The sequence below is a fragment of the Microcebus murinus genome, chromosome 15 (genome assembly GCF_040939455.1).
Source record: "Microcebus murinus isolate Inina chromosome 15, M.murinus_Inina_mat1.0, whole genome shotgun sequence".
Lineage (NCBI taxonomy): Eukaryota > Metazoa > Chordata > Mammalia > Primates > Cheirogaleidae > Microcebus > Microcebus murinus.
This window is the reverse complement of record NC_134118.1, coordinates 40576300-40599630: the sequence shown is the minus strand read 5'-3', so window position 1 is coordinate 40599630 and position 23331 is coordinate 40576300. Positions and strand designations below refer to the sequence as shown.

Sequence of the window (23331 nt, the reverse complement as noted above, 5' to 3'; positions counted from 1 at the left end):
GAACAGAGAAATTTTCAAAGAGCAATCATCTTTGCCTCCCCAAAGCACCACGGTCAGATACTTTCACAGTTGAATTCTTTTAAGCTTGAAAGAAACAGGTAAATCAGTTGGTATTTAAACTGGTCCACAGCATTGTGAAGGAAAATGCCACATTCTTTTTCTGGTGTCAGTAAGGCACTAATGCCAAAACATGTGAAAGATAATGTGGTAGATCAGTTTTACTTACGAATCCATTTTGTAGAAATCTTAAATAGTACATCAGCAAATAAGAGCAGTCCTTTAACAGGATTATATTTCAGTCTGAGTTGGTCTCGTCCCTGGGGGGGGGATGCTGTTGAGCCACCAGGGTGGCTCAATGTTAGGAAGTACATTAGTGTGATGTACCAGATCATTAAATCGAAGGAGAAAGGCTTTCAGCAGATCCCTAAATGCATTTGACAAAATTTACATTAATTTCTGATATATTACTTCAATGAAGCAGAAATTGTGAATGCTTCCTAAAAAATGTTTAAAAATATATATTTTAACCCTTAATTTAGTATTCTGTTTAATTGTTGAAATGCTTCAACTATTGAAGACGTGACCGCTATTACTAATTAACTATTGTCCTGGAAGTACTAGGTAAGGAAAGCAAGAGGAAAAAGTAAAAGGTAGCATATAAAAACCAAACGGGGAATGTTTTTTTCTCTTCACAGGTGTGACTATATATGTAGATAGCTCTAGAGAACAAATGAAAGAAATGGTGCTCTGACATCCGTTAGGAGGGAGGATTGAAAGTAATTACCAAAATTGATAGCTTCCTTGTATAAAGGAATCAGAAAATACAATGGGAAAAATAGGTCGTGTTAACAGGGTCTTTGAGAAAGATAATTATCTCAGTGTGAGCCTAGATCAAAAGCACCTATATGAAGAAAGCTGTGATGTTTCACTAAGAAACATGAGAAGATGTTTCCTTCAAGGGAGGAAATGAATGGTGTTAGATACCGCTGGTGGGAGTGTGAGTCCGAGCATCCTTTCCGAGAGAGTTTGGCAGTGGCCAGCAAAGCTTAAAGGGCACTTATAGCCAGGTGTACCTGCAGTCCCAGCTACTTGGGAGGCTGAGGTGAGAGGATTGCTTGAGCCCAGGAGTTTGGATCCAGTCTGGGCAACATAGCAAGACCCTGTCTCTAAAAAAAAAAAAAAAAAAAAAAAACTTAGAGTTTGAAGGCAATCTGTTACCAAATGCTCTACAGATATTCTCTTAAAATTTTGAGAAAATGTGGAACATGTTCACTGCTATGTTGTTTCTTAATGCTAAAGTCAGAAATAGCCTTTAATGGGGGAGAATAAACATTCTGAGCCCCGAAGGAGGAGGTAGATTTATAAATACTGATAGTGACCCTAGCAGACACACCCTAAGGTCACCTCCAATGACCAGGCCCTTATACCGGGAAGACCTCGAGTCTAACCAGTAGAATATGATAGAGGGGATTATGTTTTGATTTGATTTTGTCTTCACAGCCTGGTGGGAGAAATTGTCTTGTTGGCCTTGAAGAAGTAATCAACCATGTCATTTACTCCAAGGCTGGAGCAAATGAAGTTTATGATACTCTACATGTATCAGTATCACCATTAATTAAGGCCCATTTATAGTTTTTTTTCTTTGACTTAAAAAAAGACAACCAATGCATACTTAAATTTATATTACAGAATGAACAAATATTCCAGTGCTATGTTTCAGAGTATAAAAGCATGTCGGCTGTCTATGGAAGGGGCCACTTGGCCAGGAACCATAGGCAGCTTCTTGGAGCTGAGAAGCCTCCAGCCCAGTCAGCGAAACGTCATAGTCCTTAGTCCTGCAACTGCAAGGAAATGAATTCTGCCAGCAGCCCAGATGGGCTTGGAAGCAGATTCATCCCCAGGTCAGCCTCCAGAATACAGCTTGGCTGACCCTTCGCCTACAGCTCTGTGGGCTGAGGACCTCCTAAGCAGAGGACCCAGTTAAGCTGTGCTTAGCCTCCTGACCCATGGGAACCTTGAGATCATTGATAACTTCCTTATTTACAGTATGAATCAGAAAATCCAACAATAATAAAAGTTGTTTTCGGCTGCTGAGTTTATGGTATTTTGTTAAGTATTAGAAAACTAACACACTAAAATGGAATGATTTCTAAGACACTGGCATCCTGTCTCACTCCAAATTAAGTAAAAAAAAAAAAATCTCATGCCACTTACTGATCTGACTTGCTATTCATATCCTCACTTATTATACTCCAGGCACACTTACCTGTTTGGTATTCCTGGAACATGCCAGGCATGTTTCTGCCTTGGGCCTTGCACTTATTAATTTATTTCCAATGTCGAGAACACTGCATGTCCCTTAGTGGGCATTCAGTTATCTATATTTGAATAGATAATTAAAAATATAGGTATGGACCTTTATCTTTGTTATGATCTCTTGTATGTTAATGCACATATATAGAAAACTATATATTTATGCAGGCATATGCATAGGCAATTAATTTTTGTTTTCCTAAAAGGAATCAAACTATTGATAAATGGTTACCTTGGTGGGGAGGAGGAACTCAGTGTTTGGGAGAAGAAAGGCTAAAGTAAATGAATTTTATGATATTCTATATGTATGAGTATCATTAATTAAGGCCCATTTGTAGTTTTCTTCTTTGACTAAAAAAACAAAAAGGCAACCAATGCATATTTAAATTTATATTACAGAATAAACAAATACTCAAGTTCTGTATTTCAGAGTGTAAAAATATCTGCCAATTTGTTGGCTAAAACTGGAAATCGCTGGGGAGACCAGGTTTCAATGTGAAGAAACTTCTAACACTGAGTCTGATTCTTCTTTGAGCTCCTTGTGTCCTTCCCTGTCCTTCCTCTCTGACGAATGAAGTCCTTGTGTCTTGTCCTTAGATGACCAAAAGTTGAAGTAGTGAGAGATGTATTTGTGTATATGATCTGTTTAGTAAGTTATGTTTATTGTGAAGCATTTATTTGTTGAAGTCACTTTGGGAACGGTTATTTTACTCATACGCAAACTGTCATCTGGTTACACACATGATGAAAAATGAAATGCATGTCTCTTTGTGGCAGATTAAAGATGGCCACAGATTCTTTCACCCTCCTGCCATAGAGGTGTGGGGGTTCTATGTCTCCTGCCCTTAAACCTGAGTAGACTCTGAGACTGGTTTTGCCCATTAGACTGTGGCAGAAGTGACTCTTCACTGTGACCCAGAGAGACTGGCAGCTGACACCTCTTTGCTCTTGGAATACTCTTCCTGGAGGAAGCCAGCTCTCCTGGGACTGCCAAGCCGTGAGGAGATCCATGCTCTGTGTAGCGGAGCTCCGACTGGGGGCTGGTAGGCTGGTGGGCTGGTGGGCTGGTGGGGAGCGTTGCCCAGCAAGACTAGCTGCTCCAGCTTTCCCATCCAAGCCATGAGACATATGAAAAAGGCATCTCGGTCATACCAGACCTCATCAGACATGACCTGGGGAACACTGAGACACCCAACTGACAGCTGAAACTGAGACTTCAGATGTATGGCCCATGTCACTCTGTCCAGCCTTGTGATTGACCGCAGCTGAGCCCGATCATTCTTGCTGTGCCATGCCCATATTGCTGAGCCAGGATATTATAAGCATAGTCAAATGGTGGTGGTTTGACACCACTGAGCTGTAGAGAGGTCTAATCAGCAAAAAACAGAAGCCGGGTCCTACTATTTCACTGAACATGAATGCTGGTTTTATGAATTCTGTTTCTTTATTGACTGCTGTTGACTTCCAGAGGAGTGTTCTTGTAGAAAAAAAAAAAAAGAATATTTTAAAAGATTATTCATGTAAAGAAGAATAATGTTATCTGAATCTTTCCATATGATAAAAAGATAATGAAAATACAGTGTGTGATCTTACAGGTGATTAATTATCCTCTTATACTGTCTCTCTATACTGATAGCAGTTTGAGAGCTTTAGCCACCCAGCTAGGATTTCCCATCTTACCTTTCATTCCTCCCCACTGGCCTTCCCAAAGTTCATGCTTGACTGATCAGTGGACTTCCTGGCCTTTTTCTGAAGAGTACTCAGTAGTACTATAGTACCTGCATTGTTTTTTCTTTCTTTTTTTTGGTTTTTGTTTGTTTGTTTTGCATACTAGGATGTAGGAAAATAGGATTAAAATGCTGATAGGTGTAGTGGGACTTAGTAAACTTCAAGGAGATTGACCATTATGTTCTTGGACAAAAGTCTCTCTCTGTAGAGGAAGAAAAGGGTTATTGTTTAGGAGACCAAATAAGCATAACTTTATTTATGATGAATATAGTTACAAATTGGTTATAGTTTATAAAACTTTTTTATGTAGTTATTATCTGACATGTTCATCTTTTAGAAAGGAGAAAACTGGAATAAAAGGAATAATAAGATGAGATTACTATTACAGGACCTCCCTGAAACAATCAGGGCAACCTCTGGCATGTTAACACTATTATGCAGTGGATGAACTCAGGGAAGGAAGGGAGCTCAGAGTCCAGCATGGTACAGTGTGTCTTTGCCAGGGCTGGGGGAAGGTTACCCTGCCCTGTAAAAGAGGGTGACAGGTCAGCCTGACAGGGTTGCTCTGTAGCAAGCAGGGTGAGTCACTTGGCTCACATAGCTTGGTGAGAATATCTTTTGGGCATGGGTATATATTTTCTTGCTCATAGATTCATGGGTCAACTATTCAAGCCCTGCATGCAATGTGTGAACCTCTTTAGAAAGCTTCCAGTCTTGTGAAACTCACTCTCTCCCGAATTAACCTGTGTCAAAGTTGTATAACTTCAGCAGTTCGGAAGGTTCCTCCTCACGCCTCCCACCCCCTTTATATCAGAATATTCCGACATTTTCAACCCATTAGCCCCGATTTTAACCTGTGGGGCCAGATACACAAGCTTAATCTCTCCTCCACATTGTTAGTGTTTTTAGACCTTAAGAATTAGTGCAGTCTCACTTGCTGGGTTTTATTCTGGCTCCTTCAGTTGTATGACTTGGTTTTGAATTTCCACCCTCCTGGTCACTCTCTTTGGAGACATTTCTGTTTCTCAGTGACTCTGTTACAGCAGCATTGAATGCGATGCCCCAGTGTGGTCCAGTCCCAGGAGTACAGTTAGTTAGGGTGAGCATTGGCTTCCTCCTAGGTGTGCTCTGTGCTTGTCATCTACAGCTTTGTCACTTGCCAGCCGCCATGTGTCGTGGCCTCACTCTGGACTTACTGTCCATGCCGGCTGTTTTCATCGCTGCTGCCGAGGCATGTGTTCTCCACACTGTTCTTGTGCAGCTGCTTTTTAAAAACATGTAGGAACTGCCTGATAGTTGCTTCTGTTGAATCCTGTATTGCCAGTCTCTTTGTTTCCAACCTACTGAAAGCTTCTTGGACACAATCCTTACTCAGGAAATTATTCGGTATCTCTCCCAGTTGCATGTCATCTGCTGATGAAAACCAAGCCAAGGCTAATAAATACAGAACTAGAGCTCTGAGACGTACTACTAGAAATATTTCTGTAGGTTTAGAATGGTGGATCTCAACCTTGAGTGAGTTTTGCCCCCACGGGGACATTTGGCAGTGTCTGGAGACAATTTTGATTGTCACCACTGGGTTAGGGGTGCTACTGGTATCCACAGGGCGTCCCAGAAGTCTCCACAGGAAGGAAAATTTTTGTAATGAGTATTTTGTAAGTAAAGGTATATTTAGCTACAATTCCCCGTTTCCCCTGCGGATGGTGACTTTTGGGACATCCTGTAGGGGGCAGAGGCCTGGGGTGGTGCTAAACATCTTCCAGTACATGGGACAGTCCCTGCACAACAGATACCTCAGGCCCCAAATGCCAGGAGGGCTGAGATTGAGAAGCCCTCATCAGATTAATGTTGTTCTACTAAAGTGCCCATTGGGTGTGCGATTTTTAATCTTGTTAATCGGACTTATGTTAGCATCTGAGTCTGGATTGTCAAAGTGTGAACTGGGGGTCCCCCAAGACTCTTTCCGGGAGCTGTGATGTGAGGTTAAAGCTATTTTTAGGACAATTACTCTTTTCACTGTCATTCTTTACAGTTGTAGAGTGGCCTTCTCTAGAGGTGATGTGACATGTGATATCGCAACATATGGAATGCAGAAGCTGATAGAATCCAACTGCCTTCTGTTAAGTCAGACATTAAAGAGATTTGCAAAATGTAAAACAATGCCATTCTTCTCCTAAATTATTTTTGCTTTGGAAAAGTTATTTTTTTCATAAAAACATTTATGTTACTATGTAACAGTGTTATTTTTAATCAATTCATGTATATTTAGAATGGTTTCAATTTCAGTTTTCCATTTCTGACACTGTCAGTATATAAACAGATGGAATCCACACAAACAAAAGTTCTTTGAGATCCTCAGTAATTTTTAAGAGTATAAAGAAGTGGTGAGATGAAACGTGTTAAGATCCTATGATCTAGGCTGTATTTCTTCATTTTATGTGTGAGGATATCATGAGTGACAATTTCAAAGGCTTTGTTAGAATCCAGATGTACAGAATTTTGATATGTTTCCCAGTCTGGAGGTCCTAGACTACAAGAAATTAACTCATATGTTTCTACTGAACTTGTGGTAGTTCTGGTTATACTTTTTGCTCTTCTAGGTGATCACCATTTCTGTATTGATCAATCTGGAGCCTAATTTGGGATTTCTGTGTAGTCAGAGGATCCACTCAGCTTCAGTTGCCTTTCCTCACTCATGTGCATAATTTTTTGTTGCAGTTAGGAATGAATTTTTGAAAATATCTTTGGCCCTTTGAGCTGACTTCCCTTCTGGGACCTCAAGTACTGGAAGCACATGTAACTGTAGTAAGAATATTGTGAAGTTTGCTTTCACGAGACCTAAGTTTCTGGAATAGGGCACAATGTTGTTCTTTACTGAATGTGTGGCTTAATTACTGACCTTTTTTAATTTTTGGAGTTACGTTTCCTATAGTTAACTAATTCAAGACTTCAGCGCTGTCTGTGATTTGGCCTTAGTCATAAGGATACAATTTTTAAGTTTGTTGGGCACTTAGCTTTCATTCTACGGTGCAGGTGGAAAGAGAATGAAGCCCTGCCCTCATGAAGCGCATAAGGAATATAGTGATTGAATGGTGGACATATGTCAGTAACGTGTTTGAGATGCCAGAATCCTCTCGTCCAGTGCAACCCTTTTAGCTGGATCAGGAAACTGAGGCACAGAGAACTTAAGTTACTCTCCCAAGGCCACAATGAAGTTTAATAGCAGTGAACATTATTACTTAACTTTATGACCTTGGGTCCCTTATTAGTAATATGATCAGGTACTAGTTATTTAATCTCTCCAACCATCTGTTTCCTCATCTGTATCATTGAATCAAAATATCATCTTTGAAGGGTTGGTCCTATCAACTTACATACTTTTCTTTTTCAGATTTTTCTGCTGAAAAATTTCAAACCCACAGAAAGGTTGCAAGAACGATACAATAAACATTTTATACCCTGTATAATTCTATTATTATTGCAATTATTGAACCATTGGAAACTGAATTCCCTTACATCATGGTCCTTCATCCCTACATTCTTGGGCATGTGTCTCCTTAAAACAAGGACAAATTCAGGAAATGTGACATGAACACAATATTATTATCTATACATCATGACACTAAGTGTGGCCCATAGTCCAACATATTGACATTAACTAGAAATGTGGACTATTGGGCCCTCCTCCAGGCCTGCTGAATCGGAACCTGTATTTTCGTAAGACACCTCCTATCCAAGGTGCTGTATGTGTGCGTAAATGTTGGAAAAGGACTGCCCTACTGGGTGGTCCATATTCATTCATACTTCACCTGTCATCACATGATACCTTTTATAGAAAAACTCCCTCCAGTCTGGACCGAGCACTGGGTTTAATAACTGCTGTGCCTCTTTAGACTCCTTTACTTTCAAATAGTTTCTTAGTCTGTCTTTCCTGACATTGGCATTTTTGAAATGTATGGGGCAGTCGTTCTATAAAATGATCGTTAGTTTGACTTTTCCTTCATAATTAGATCAGGGTATATATTTTCGAGAGGTACATAAATGATGCTGGTTCTTCTAAGAGCATCACAGCAAGGGCACATGAAGTCAGTTTGTTCCATTACTAGTGAAGTCACTTTGATCACTTGGTTAGGGTGGTATTCTGGTTATTTATCACAGCATAGCAACACCCCCCTGAAATTTAATGTCCTAAAACAACCAATTTTGTTATTCTTGTGGTTATATAGGCAGTAATTCAGACAGGGCAGGGTGATGTCTGGGGCCTCAGCTGGGAGGTTTGCAACGGGCTTGGGCTGGAATTATCTGGAGGCTTCTGGACTCACATCTAGTGCCTGGGCCAGGCTGACTCAGAGGCTGGGACTGTTGAGCACAGCACTTACACATGGCCTCTTCAGGTAGCTTGAGCTTCCTCACACACATGGCAGCCTCAGGGCTCCAAGAGTTTGTTCTAGCAAACAACTCAGAGACTGTAGGGCTTTTTTCTGATGATCTAACATCAGAAGTCATAAATAGTTCACTTTCGCATAGCTATTGATTGAAGCAATCGGGAGCTTGTCCAGGTTCCAGTTGGTGGGGGGATGGTTTGGACACCACCACTTGATGGAAAGAGTGTCCAAGAATTTGCAGCCATGTTTTAAAACTGCCATAGATGGTAGCCGCCGGACTTCTTAATTGTAAATGTACCAGTTTTCTCTTTGTGATCAAGAGTGATCTGTCAGGAGATACTCTGAGAATCCTGTTCCTCAGCAAACTTTCACCCTTTAGTTTTATTCATTGCTGACTCCTCTGTGTTTATGAGTTGGGATTGAAATTACGTAATAATCTTAATGTGCTTATCTCCCAGTGAATAAACACATAGTGACACAACAAACAGTGCTGCATTCTTGAGATCCTTCTTGTGACAAAGATAAGTATACAGAACCCAATCTGACAGGTATTAAACATTTCTTACTGATGTAAGTGCCAAACACTTGATTATGAGGATGTCAACAGTAATTAATACAAATGAAGGATTTCTCCTCTCCTCTTTGTGAGGTTCTATGGCTATTATCCTGACCTCGCTCCTTCCAAATAAAGGAATGGACAGGAAAATGCATCATTACACCATTCATAATGATTGGAAACATTGTGTCAAAGGTGGTCCTAGACCTAGGTGAAGTGAGATCAGCTGAGAGAAATCCCCTCTGTGCTCTTGAACGAAGCTGCTATGACCGAGAGGCTGCAGCAAGTTCCAAACTGACGGGTAATGCAACGATTTACACAGCAACCTTTATTCCTTTTAAAGCGCAGGAACTAGGGAAAGATTATGCTTTGTCATCATATTTAAGACTTATTAAAATGAATTGTAGAGTTCACACTGAAGGAGAGGCTGGTGTCTGGCTCCAGTATGTGTGACCTCCACAGAGACTGACGTTGGCAAGGGTGAGAGTGGGAACAGTGGGCTGTTAGGAATGTTTTTTAAATGTATTCATGAAGATTTTCTAAACCTCTGGTGGGAAACATTTCAGTTGGAAAGTAAAATCTAGCTGTGTCCTAATGCTGTGGTCCTCAACCCCTGGGCAGAGGACCCAGTACCAGTCCATGGCCTGTTAGGAACCGGGCTGCACAGCAGGAGGTGAGCTGTGGGCCAGTGAGGATGGGAAACTTCATCTGTATTTACAGCCGCTCATGATCGCTTGTATCACTGCCTGAGTTCTGCCTCCTGCCAGATCAGCAGTGGCATTAGATTCTGCATTATGGTGAGTTGTGTAATTATTTCATTATATATTACAATGTCATAATAATAGAGATGCAATACACAATAAATGTAATGCCCTTAAATCATCCCAAAACCATCCCCCCCACCTCTTTCCCCCGGTCCATGGAAAATTATCTTCCATGAAATTGGACCCTTGTGCAAAAATGGTTGGGGACCAGTGTCCTCATGTATTTAGAAATAAAATCTTGCCCCAAAGCTAAGTCTTGATAGGTGAATATACATCAGAGGCCAGATCTCACGTATAATGAGGGACTGAACACAGGTAAATTCTAGGAACCTGAGGTCCATAAATAGTTGTACTGACTGTTTTCTTCTATAAAATGAGATGAAATGTTGCAAGAAAAGAAAAACTCTGAAGAATAGTCATCAAAGCTTTAATATAAATGTTTTTATGTGTGAGATGATGGGTGGTTATATTCTTTCCAGAGCTTTTTGTGTTTATCAGCATTTCCATAAGGAATATAATGTGTATTAGTTATCACCTTTGTAACATGAATAAATTGTAATTTGGAAAAAAAAACTTTATCAATAAAGCAAAATCAAATTATTTCCATACATTTTAGGAACAGTGATTAAATGCAGAGCCTGATAATATTCCAAAGGTGTTGCATTATTTCTTAAATATGCCTGTGGGCATACGTACTTGGAACAGGTTTCAGATGATTCTGATACGCGCCTATACATGACTTCAAGAGATGTGTTCTTTATTGTGATTAATATTCATGCATTTCCTTTTGGAGAATTAATATGTTCATGGCTTCATTTTTCATTCTAGGTTAATCTTAGGGCCTATCCAGAATGACTTAGGGTCATGACTTAGATTCCAAAAGAAAAATATCTTTCATGTTGAAAATTTTGTGAGCTGATAAGTCTATATGTTACAAATATGTTCATATATATTCAGTTTAAAATTTCACAGGTGACATTTGAAAGAAGATCCTTTTCCGGGTTCTCATGAGCTCAGAGCGTAGAGTCCTCTCCCTGGGGCTGCAAATAGTATGCTTCTGGTATTCTGATCTTCTGTGATGCTAGTGGCACTAAGTAAATTCTAAAGGAGGCTTGAAGTCCAGAAAGAAGGGTAAAAAAGAGAGAAGGGATAAAAGAACCTCAAAAGAAGTTGCAGCCAACATTGAAGGAGGAGAAAGAAAAGAAATCAAAGGAATGTCATGTGTGGAGTATGTCTGATAGTTGACATACAGCATATTTTGTTAATGTTATTCTAGGCCTTTATTGCTGAAACGTAAACTTTTTGTTTGCATGCAAACAAAGGACACGTCGAAAAAATTCCAGTGAGGCATTCATTGGTGAATTCCTCACTCAGTGAAGAACATTTGTAGAGATTTGGGTTATGAAAGTTAAAGTTACAGCTGTATGTAGGAAAGCATTTTCTTCTGACTTTGGAAACCAGATGCTGCATTTTCCAAATGTTTGCAGGTGCAAATTGATAAAACTGCACCTGGGGTGTTTTTAAAAGTTTGTAAACCAGAAAACAACATTTTATAATTGGGAATATATGTTCACACAATGAACATAACAATGATGCAGCTTTGGTTTAATCAGGAGAGGTTCACCTTATATAGATTGGAGGAAAGTTACTTAATGACAATTTGTAAATTTCTTTAATGCCATTTGGTTTCCAGCATATTATCAAAGTTATTTGTTATTATAATTCCGTCTATTGGCTTTTGTTAAACACTGGAAGAAGCAAGGCACTGATGTTGCATCCATAGTGAATGCGACAGAAGATGCCTATGGTTTGTAGTGGGTAGTTCTGGGGGTATGCTCCATTTTATAAAGTCTGGTTGATAAAGGTGGTTGTTTACTGCAATCTCCAAGGCAACAACCAAAGTCTGGTATGTGTCACTAGGGTATAGAAATCAATATAGCATACTCCATTTGGACTTGGGGAGGACGGTTGAAAATGTCTCTTGAAATTAAACCTAAACATTTAGGAAAAAGCCCGTAATTTCTACCAGTTTGATATATTCTAAAAAGTACTCTTATTTTCCTTTTCTTTTTCTTTTTCTTTTTTTTTTAGTTGTAAACCAAAATTGAAGTTGTTTTTCAAAAAGCTTGTGCTAAGTCAGGGCCATCATCAGGGCCCGAGCCTGTGGGCTAGGTATCCTGGATGGGGAGTGTCTCCCATTCCCTCCTTCCCTCCCTTTCTTCCTGGCTGCCCTTCTCCCATCTCCCGTGGCACAGTGGAAAGGGCCTCGTACTGACCGTAGCAGCAGGACCCCAGACAGGACCTTTAATGTGCTCCAGCGTGAACCCCATGCACCTGCACGACTTAGGAAAGCACTTTGAGGAATTTCAGCCGCTGAGCATAGTCTCCCAAGAAGAGGAAATACACGCATAAAGGATACTTTGTGGGAGAGAAAGGATCAGGTGCAGCAGGATAGGAATAGAGGTTGGCCTCAAGGCCCTGTTCTGGGGGTAAGGCTTGAGTTTGCCACTCGCCAGTGGTATGAATGTGTGCAAATCTTTAACCACAGGTGCCTTAGTCTGCCCAACTGTGAAATAAAGACATTGGCCTAAGAGAGAACTTGGATACTTTTGAGCTCTGAGATTCTGAGTTTTAATGAACCAGAACAAACATGAAGCCTTAGAATATTTCCAGCCTCAAGCCTAAACCCAACTGGTTATTTTGCTGTCAGCCCCTAATATCAATTCTAGTTAAATTTTCTAGGAGAGACCCATATTTAGTCATGGAGTAGTATCGATTCAAGGACAGACTGCTGGAAAAAGTTTTCAGTGCCGTATGCTGTTCACATGGTAGCTAGAATCTGCGGGCGAGTCATAGGTGGAAGTTTATGTTGCCTTGGAGCAACTTAGTCTACACGGCCCCAAGGTGATTGGTGTTTGCCCAAATGCACTGTAGACTTGGAAGCTGAAAGTAATATTTGGCCATTTTGCAATTATGCTGTTTTAGAAAGATCAGAGATTGTTTTCCTTTCCTTCCTTTCTACGTTAAAAGTTTACTTCAGAGCACATACGTTGATTTCCAGATGTCTTCTGAAAGATGAGTGGATGTAGTTCTGTGCAATAAGACATCACCGAAGACACACTATAACTGGAGCTAACTATGACTAGGTGACAGTGGAGGGAGTGGGGCAGAGTGGCCAAGATGTGCGCACCAGAGTGAGGAAATCTGGTTCAAGTGTTTGTAAGCCAAGCAGTGGGTATAATGTCAGGCATATTGCAAGTACCCCAAAATTTCAATCATTATCATTCAAGATGATAGGAATATACAAACATACTGATAATCTTCCTGTTATTATAACTGAACTGTTTTGTAGAAAAATATTTTTTAAAGGAGAATTACTTCATAGGAAGGGGAAGAAAACACAAATTGTTTTTTCCTCTACTGTCACACCACAATAACAATCAACACAGAAGGCTTCTGTGACCAGACAGCAACCAGCTCTGCAGTGGACACCCCTGGGTGTTCGCCAATTCAGTTCTGACAGTATGTACTTGAAGATAGTGTCACGTCCCATGGCTGGGGACTCAGTTTCCTCTTCAGACACCAGTCGCAAGTCCAGACCTCTGGAAATTCTGACCGACTGGCTTTAGTTAGGGTTCCTGTGATGCCCTCCTTGGGTTTGGTTAATTTGCCAGAGTGGCTCACAGAACTCAGGAAAACGCTGACAGTTACTTGTTTATTGTAAAAGCTATTACAAAGTATACAGATGAAGAGATGGGTAGGGTGAGGGATAGGAAGGGGCATAGAGTTTCCTTGCCCTCCTCAGGTGCACCCCCTCCAGTAGCCTCCACAAGTTCAGATACCTGGAAACTCTCTGAACTCAGTCCTCTTGGGACTTATGTGGAGCGGCTTTGGATAGGCATGGTTGACAACTGTGTAGAAATGTGATTGGACAAAAAGGGTGTGCTCTGTTACTAATGAGCTGAGTGGGAAACCCAACAAGGCTGGTCTGTTGAGATTCTTCTTTGTGCAGCTTTCCTTCCTCCAGATTATGGGGTGGAACCCTGTCTGAAATGTGGGTCTTATCACCTACAGTCAGACAAGGTAGGTCAGAGAATTTCCTTATTGGCCAGCTCCAAGATAGAAATATGGAGGAAGATTCCTGACTTGGGGAGAAGAGAGAGAGAGAGAGAGAGAGATTGATTCTGTTTTCTGTGGCCTAAAGCACCTCCCATCATTACAACAAGAGCTATGGGCATTATGAGCCAGGAACCATGGATGAATACCAACATATATACATATCATAATATTATACTTCGTCTTTCTTCATTTCTTTTACCCATAGTATTTATTAATTCAGTTGAATCAGATTCTGCAGGTTTGAGTTGGGTATTGAAGCAAAATTTCCAGAGACCATCCTTATTTCTTGTCATCTGCAAACTATTTCCGGTAGAAGTGGTGCAGTCTTTTCCACAGGTGGTCCCTGGTAGCAGAGCATGAAGGACTTGGGGAGGGATTTCTATTAATGGGCTCAGTCCCATGGGCATAAACATCCACTTTGTTGTGTCTGAGAAATCTGTGACTCTGAACAGTGGTGCCAGACTTCTGTTTGTGCTGGCACTCTAAGGAGACCTGAGTAAGCAAGCACTTGCTTACCTGACATGCCTACGTGTGGAGTTTTGTTTTGTGTCATTGAAATGTCTGATTTGAGCTTTTCTTATGTTGTAAATACGTAGGTGCGGTGAAGAAATTTTTACCCTGGGAAAAACGTTTTGAATAGACTTGATCTCTTGATTCTCAGTATTGCTTAAGATGAGTTTATCTACCCTGAAACAAAGGCAGCATGAGGTATGAAGCTTGGCAACGTAGGGGAGCTGGAAGATCTTGGAAAGAGACCTGGGCTGTGAGAGGAATTTCCATGCATGCAGTGGTTCTAGAACTCAAAAATCAATGTTATATTTAGAGATGATACACATCTTGGCAATGTCAAATAAGATAAGCTTAATTTTAACTTCTAGAACCAGATTGCCAAAAAAACAGGTCAAAATTTTAAAGTAAATAGTTTTAACATTTCTTCTTCCTCTAGATCTAAAAAGAAAATGTCCATGTAAGTCATTCCTGGTGATTCTGAGAGACTATAAGAACATTGCCTTGTAGCTTAAAAACAAATATACAGAAAAAGACTTTAGAACGGAGGCTAGTGCATTGGAAGACAGATAAATGCATATAAAAGGTAATGCATTCTTGGAACACCTAGGAGGCCATAGCATAGTGGCCAGTTTATATAGATATTCTCCAGTTTTACTCTTTCTAAACAGATGTAGAACATTACTAGCTGGTGATTTTTTTCCCCTAAGAATTACATTTTGTTTGTCTCATGAACCTATAATATTTTTATAGTTTGGCAGCAGAGACTTTGGAGCGAAAGCTGAGAGTTCAGATGCCAGATTCACCATTTTAAAACTGTGCAGATGTGGGTTAATTGTTTAATTTTTGAGATTTTCTTATTTGCAAAATGTGGGGGACAATATGTACCTCAGAGGTTGTTGAGAATATTAAAATGCCTCTGAGAAAGCCTGCCACCTAGTAGTTGTTTATTAAATGTTCAATGAATTAAATAGGAAGCAATTTAAATCTAAAATTTCAGTGCTAAAAGTACAGGAATACACAGAATAATTTGATTCTGGGTTCCATGCCTTAGGGAGTTTGGCCTTGGGAATTTTGAAAAGGTGCTCAATTTGTTTCTTCCCTTTAGCCCATTGCCTGATGTCCTTTCCCAGAATACTTTGTTGTGTTCCAGGTTTACTTTGCTCAGATCACTGAATTTGGGGGAATATTCATGACCTCAGGAAATTAATGCCCTCTCAGAATGGTGGTTGAGCAGAGTAATGAGGGTCTGAAGTCATTTTATCATTGTTTACTGTCGTGACTATATTTACAAGTATAAGTAGCTGCCATTTATTTCCGATTACTCTGTGCCAACTACTATACTGAACACTTAAAAACATCATCTCAATCCCTATAATAACTTGAGATTTAGGTGTTATGCCCTCATTATACGCATGAGAAAATGAGGTATACTGTTGTAAGAAATATGTCTAAGCTGGTAAAATTTAAAAGCCGGAATAGTGCTGTCTCAAATTAGCCTCTGTGATTTGATACTTGTATTAATCTGGGTAATAGTTTAGCTTGTTGAAATATTAATACTGGTTGAATATCTCTTATCCAAAATGCTTAGGACTAGAAGTATTTTGAATTTTTATTTATTTTTTTAATTTTGAAAGATCAGCATTATACTTACTGGTTGAGCATCCCATATCCAAAAATTCAAACTCCAAAATGTTCCAATGAGCATTTCTTTGAGCGTCATGTTGGTTTGGTGCTCAAAAAGTGTCAGATTTTGGATTTTCGGATTTGGCATACTCAGCCTCTGTGACATAGAGCTCACTGAGGGGGGTGGTGGGTATTCAGAATCTTTAACCATTTGATGCTAATTAGGACTTACGGGAGGTCTAAGGAATTGTGTATATCCAGTGCCAGTTTTTCTGAAATAATTCTTCTGGTGTTTTGATTTTGACTTTCATCCATCCAAGACAAGTGTAGCATACTTGGGAATGACTATCTAAATCAGTGTTTCTTAGCTGTGGCTGCACAGAAGAACAACCTGGGGAGCTTTGTAACCTGAAGCCATGTCCCCGTACCCAGATGTTCTGATGTAAACTGGATGGTGTCTTAAGTCTTCTGGAGACCAGCCGAGTCTGGCCCCAGCCTGGGATTGGGACTGGGGGTGGGCAGGACTAAGAGCACTCCCTTAGGACTGTTGGAGTCACACTCCTGGGGCTCGTGTTGCTTGCTAGCCCGGCTCTGCACACAGGGACAACCTCCATACCTTACTCCCTGACACCTTCCCTGACACCCCCACTTCAAAGTGGAGGAGGAGGAGAAGGAAGTAAAGCAATTTTCAGTGTGTGCACTGTTCTAGTCAGTGTGATCTTCCAGGAAGGTCTGCTTGGAAGGTTGTTGTCAATCCAGTACAGTTCTTGGGATATAACTTTTCCATTGCTTATTTATACTTTGGATATATGGATTCTGTGTGCGGTTTGCTTTACTATTCTGGTAACATCCCAGAGGCATCTGCCATATTTGTAAAACTCAAACATAGCCGGACGCGGTAGTGCATGCCTGTAGTCCCAGCTACTCGGGAGGCTGAGATGGGAGGATCGCTTGAGCCCAGGAGTTCTGGGCTGCAGTGCGCTATGCCAATTGGGTGTCCGCACTAAGTTCGGCATCAATATGGTGACCTCTTGGGAGCGGGGGACCACCAGGTTACCTAAGGAGGGGTGAACCGGCCCAGGTCGGAAACGGAGCAGGTCAAAACTCCTGTGCTGATCAGTAGTGGGATCGCGCCTGTGAATAGCCACTGCACTCCAGCCTGGGCAACATAGCGAGACCCGGTCTCTTAAAACAAACAAACAAACAAACAAACAAACAAACAAACAAACAAACAAACAAAAACAACTCAAACATAGGTAAGTCAAGGAGATTGATTGATTGATTGATTGATTGATTGATAGATAGATAGATAGATAGATAGATAGATAGATAGATAGATAGATAGAGTCTCACTGTTGTCCAGGCTGGAGTGCTGTGGCATCATCGTAGCTCACTGTGACCTCAAACTCCTGGGCTCAAGCGACCCTCCTGCCTCAGCCTCCTCAGTAGCTGGGACTATAGGCATGTGCCACCACGCCCAGCTAATCTTTAAAAAATTCTTTGTAGAGATGAGAGTCTCACTATGTTGCTGCAGTTGGTCTCAAACTCCTGGGCTCAAGTGATTGTCCCATCTTACTGGGATTATAGGCGTGAGTCACCACGCCTGGCCATGGAGCTATTTTAAGTGTTGGTCACAGGTGCTATTTTCTGTGCTATTTTCTAATTACATTTCTCATCTTTTCTTCTCTCCTTCACTATTATCATGCTTTTCTTAACCTACTGCTCTCCTGTTCACTCCACAGCCTCCTTTAATCTGAACCATGACAGATGTCAGTAAATCCAGCCGTGGACAATAGTCTAGGCAGCAGAGGATTTTTAAGGCAGATAAGTAGTTTGCTATTTTGCCAGAGTGCCCTATTGGAACACGGATTCGGTGGAAATATGGTGTTAGCAGGTTACCAGTTGGAGCAATAAATTAAATTTTCACGAGCAAATATTTGTCCACAGTAATTTAAATCATTTTTTATTCCATTTACACATGAGGGGGCAGTATGGTACTATAAAGCAAGTGCTCTCTTGAAATTACTTATTTTTGTTGGTATGTAATAGTTTTTAGGTGAGAACTTTTAGACTGTGCAGTTAAAACTCCAACATCATTGTTAGTTATTAAATGTACTACACATATATAAGTGACACTCATATCATAGGTCAGTGCCTGTTTTTATTTAAATGTGTGAGTCTTAATTTCCTTGTAACAGTGGGATGTTCATTCAGTGCCTCTTATTGTGAGTTTTATGTTTATGTTTTGTTTCAAGCTGGCTTTCTTCCTGTTTCCTGCTTTACCACCTGAGGAACGTCAGCCCTTTGGAGGTGCAGTGTCTGTTAGGTTGATGTCTCTCGTATATTTTATTTTATGACTTTCTTGAAGGCTGAAGAGCCTCCAGTGTTGTTGGAAGGAAGCCTCTGAACTCAGGTCTTGGCAGCTACGGGAGGTCTATTATAAATCACCTCGCATGCTTCCTTTTGTGGCACAGATTGCTTTTCTCAAAAGAAAAAAAATTGCTAAGCAAAGAAGCAGCACATTTTAATTAATGTTGTTATTGCTGATATATGAATGACATTATAGATAAATCATGCTAATAGTCTAGGTTTCATAAATGGAAGGGCAAATTATTAAGAGATTGGAGGGTATTAAATGAATTGATAAAATATAGAAAACATTTTATGAAAAATGTAAATGGGAATCCGGAAAGGTAATTTCATAAGCACAAGCCATTTTTAAATGTATAAAAAATATTTGCAGTCATATGTTTCTGTTTATGTAGTTTGGGGAAAAAAATGGAAGACCAGCATTTTTATATAAATAGAACCTTCTGTGAAATTTACTGAGATACTTCTTTTAATGTTTTATCCTGGCTACTGCCTTTGAGGTTGAAGAGCTATAGAACTGTCTATACCTGGTAAAGATAATTATACTTGGTTAGCTTTGGAATGAATTACTTGAACTACAATGATTTGATGTTGCTTTTACTTAATGAAGAATTTTTTATTTTTAAATATTCTGTTAAAAATAAATGAATAAAAGGCCTGTGACGTATACCCTAAGTTTGAAGGAATGGATTTTTAGCTCTAGCCTGTCTTGTATGAACTCCAAATCACCTGTGGTTCGATGCCAATTTGCTGTGGCAATACCCAGGTTTCTGTTCGTGGTAAACAATTCGTGTCCTTTATGCTTTGATGGCAGATTTTTCGGACCCCGCCTGATGCCACATTCCCTGAGACCACCTGCTTGTCAGCGTCACCCCCAAATGCTCCACCAAGGCAATCAAAGAGACAAGGCCAGAGGACGAAGAGACCTGTGGCTGTCTATAATCTTTGTCTTGAGCTGGAAGATGGTAAGATGTTAATTCTGTTTTTCTGCTTAACAACATGTTGAGAATATGGCATATCGGAAGTCCTCAGGGCAGGCCATGGTTTTCTGTCGTCCATGTTTTAATTTCTTTTTCCCTTAAGATTATAATTTTTGAGATTAACAGGGAGGGTGAAGCTTTCTTGTCAGGGAGAAAAATGCAAGTTTCAGTTTTGTGTTTGTCTTTGTTATGCATGGTTCTTTTTTTATTTTTAAAAGACAGCTTAAATTTCTTTTTTGGGAGACTTGTGTGACCTCCTGTGATGTTACATAACCCAGAGACAAATGGAAGGGGAACTAAAATTAAAGCAGATCTTTTATGAGAGGAGCTGATAAAGTCTAATGTTAAATGCATCTGGATTAAAGGCACAGTTCACCATTGCACTGGAGTTGATGGCTCCTACCCCTTACCTGCTCTGCTTTTCTGACTTTGTCATTAGGCAGGGCACTTCATCTTACGGCAAGGGTGGCAAATTGACCCGTCTTCTGGGGCCAGGAAGAGTGAACTGGCCTGCAGTGGGACTCTTGCAAAAATTGAAGTTCACGCATCCCATCCAAGCTACCATGCTCCAGCCAACTGTGACCATGTGGCCACTTGTTTCAGGGATGCCAGATACCCCAGTTTTTAAAGAGCCTTGAAATCTGAATGCTCAACATTGGCCTATACAAAACAAGACTATAAGCCATGTGTATGGGCCACTGATGGCTGTTTGTTATCGTGTGGTCATTGGTGTGGGGAATAAGATGATCCTTGTCTCAAAACCTGCTTTTTATAGCATGCACATCTGAAACTGTGACTCCTCCTGAGAGGTTCCCCCTTACTGAGAACATTCCCTGAATTTGAAGTTAGTCTTCACTTTTCTTTCTCTTCTGGTCCTCTTTTTTTAAAATAGCTTTCATTTATTATCCTTTTGAGTTACTGAGGTTACATTGGTTTGGAAGTGTGAGATTGACTGTCAGAGAGAGGAAGGGGGTTGAGGATGGAAACAAATACAGTGCCTTCATCTTAAGCAGCTGTGTACACAAACGGCCGGGCAGTTAATATCCGAAGATCCATGCCAGCGAGCAGCAACTAACTGTCTTCAACTCCACTGACTCAGAGGTATCTCCCAGGAAGACTAGAATACCTCCTGTAATAACACCGAGGGGCTAAGAGGTTCTGGGATTCTTTTAATTTGCTCAAGACATATGTACATATGGTACAAGTATTAGTTTTATAATCAGATCCTTATTTTCTAGAGGAAGGACATGAATCATTAAAATTAACCTTATAATTCCAGAACTTCCTTTTAGACATTAGTTTCAACTTCTGGTCCCAGCTAACTTTCTTATTCTCTGTCTTTCTCACATTCACTCTTCCTCAGCAGAGTTGCTAATAAGGAGCAAAACTGACTGGTTTGAATTGCACCTTCTCTTACGTCTCACTTGTCCTCTGGTGGAAGTGCTAATAAATAGTGAAATAAGCAAATGTTGGAAAGCAGGAAGGGGAAAAGAAATCAAGACAGCACAGACTACCTAAATTGGTTCATTGGCCTTTGAGCAAAATAGAATTGACTGTATTTCATAAAGGAGATGACCAGAAGAAGGGACATTTTGTCTTAGAATCACATCTACTTTTCGGTAGGTAGTTCTTAGGAATGGAATTATAATATTCGATCAAACTTATGTAGTGCATTAATCTTTTGTTGGATTGCTTAATGATTATTAATGAGTAAGAAGCTTCTGTAGTGTTATTAAGCACATCTATCATGGGAATATGCAAGATGGTATATAATCATAGCCTTCTTAATCTTTAGGTGATATAATAATTCTTAAAAATTATTTGATTTTAAGGGGAAAAATGATCATCAAATACTCAAACCCCTTTTAGTCTGTTTTTATGTTTGTTATATATGATGGTTTATTCTACATTTTATATTTTGCATTCATCCGTCTTGATTGCAGCCTTAGAATTTCTTTTTTGTAAAGTTGTAAGAATCAGGAAAACACATGAGTTTGGTCATGGAGTGATTTTATTTTATCTTTTTTTTAAGAAATAGTCTCTTGCTCTTTTCACCCAGGCTGGAGTACAGTGGTGCAATCACAGCTCACTGTAGCCTTGAACTCCTGAGCTCAAGTGATCCTCCTGCCTCAGCCTCCGAAGCAGCTGAGAGTATAGGCTTACGCCATCATGCCCAGCCTTATTTTATCTTAGAGGTCATAAGATAAGATAAAGCAATTAAAAACTATTATTCTTCCATCCCCCAATTATTGGCAGCTAAGCTTTAGTGAAACTCAAGATGTATGAAAAGCTATTTCAGAGAGAACAAAGTAGGGACTATATTTTGTTATAGGCTTTCATATCTTGCATATTCTAAAAAAATTGGGGAATAAATGAAGTGAGGTGGCAAATACATTTTTTGAACAGGAGCATACAAGGAAAGAATACTGAAGAAAATTATTCAAAATAAAAAATTAGCTTAGTGTGGTGGTGCATGCCTGTAGTCCCAGCTACTTGGGAGGCTGAGGCAGGAGGATCACTTGAGCTCAAGAGTTTGAGGTTGCAGTGAGCTATGATCACTACACTCTAGGCCAGGCAACAGAATGAGACCTTGTCTCAAAAAAAAAAAAAAAACAAACCCAAAAATTCATGTTATTGAATGTTCTTGTCATTAGGACTTTTTTATTAAGTGGCCTGAATCATCTAATTGCCAATATTACTTGAAAGTTTTAAAAAGTTTAATCTTTTTTTGGTATTTTTTTCTTATTGATAGCAATGAAGTCACTTCTCATGTTTATCTAGTTTCAGTTAAAAATATGCATTATAGACAATTTCTGTTGATTTTTCCCCCCAAATTTTCTAGTTTATAGGGAACAGATTGAATATTTGTATGCAGATACCACCTCCACCCCTTACTCATGATAGTGTAAGTTAAATTTGACTTAATAAAATCCAGGACAAATAGATTTTACTTAAAAGTTAAGTGGACTATCTGCCAGGATTCAAGGAACTGGATTGGAAGACTGGCGATTTTCTTCAGCCCTGTGATTTGGTCACGGATTTGGTATTTGAGTGAAGTGGTTTGTGGTATGTTATTTCTTGTTCTGCATGGAGTAGACTCTGAAACTATGCGATATACCAAACAGCCGGTCTTGGAACACATTCAGAATTGGTTTCAATTCAACATCAGGCAGATCAAAAAGTCATTAGCAAAGAGTGAGCAAGCCTGTTAGCGTGAGCCGCAATAGGGTGGGGCCTGGAAGCAAAAAAGCCCGCCTGTGTGAAATAGGAGAGAACTCTGCTGTTAGACAGGCTCTCATGATGTTTTATTCACCCTCACCCCCAATCGTGAGATGACCAGTTTAACTAAAGAAACGTAGTAGCTTCATGATAATAAAGACTTTAATTGGCATTGGCACATTTAGCCTTACTATGTATGCTCATTATTTTTCTTTGTAATATATGATTAAGTGATATTAAACTTTATTTGCAAAAGACTTTAAAATGCTAGCTACTTGCCTAAGGATATTTATTGATGATTAATATAGAGTAAAACAGATATATTTAATAGTGTCTGGCCAGTTTTCTTAAATTAGAGTGGCTATTAAATCTTCATGAGAGTCTCATCTTTTATTATTTTGTAGAAGCCTTATTGTTCATTTTTATATAGCATTTAATAATCTCACGAACTTCAAAGCTGAGTAGATTTGGCTGAGTTGTGAAAAAGCAAAATATGAGTTGGGCTGCTAAGTGCTAAAAAGAAGATTTAAAAATGAAAGGAGGTTTGCTTTCATTTCATTCTCAATTTATCATCCGTGTTTTTATTTCCTTAGAACTAGTGGCAAGGCACTTTAAAAAAGTTAAGCGTATGTTTGTTTTCTCCTGCCCACCCCAAATTTATGTCCTTACTACCTCTTATATAAAGAGGGGCTGTCATGTTTGTTGAAATTCCCCCCAATACGAGGAAATTTCATGGGGCCATATGAGATAAAAGTGATCTTTGT

The 23331-nt window shown here is 39.8% G+C and overlaps 1 protein-coding gene across 2 annotated transcripts in view; it reads left to right on the top strand.

Annotated features, from left to right (window-relative positions):
- ARHGAP10 (Rho GTPase activating protein 10) overlaps positions 1–23331 on the top strand; it is a 292374-nt gene that overhangs the window by 222462 nt on the left and 46581 nt on the right. For both annotated transcript variants that reach the window (XM_012783754.2, XM_012783755.2), the window contains one exon: positions 19183–19333. In XM_012783754.2, coding sequence (XP_012639208.1) covers positions 19183–19333 — 151 coding nt within the window. The remainder of the gene's footprint in view (positions 1–19182; positions 19334–23331) is intronic.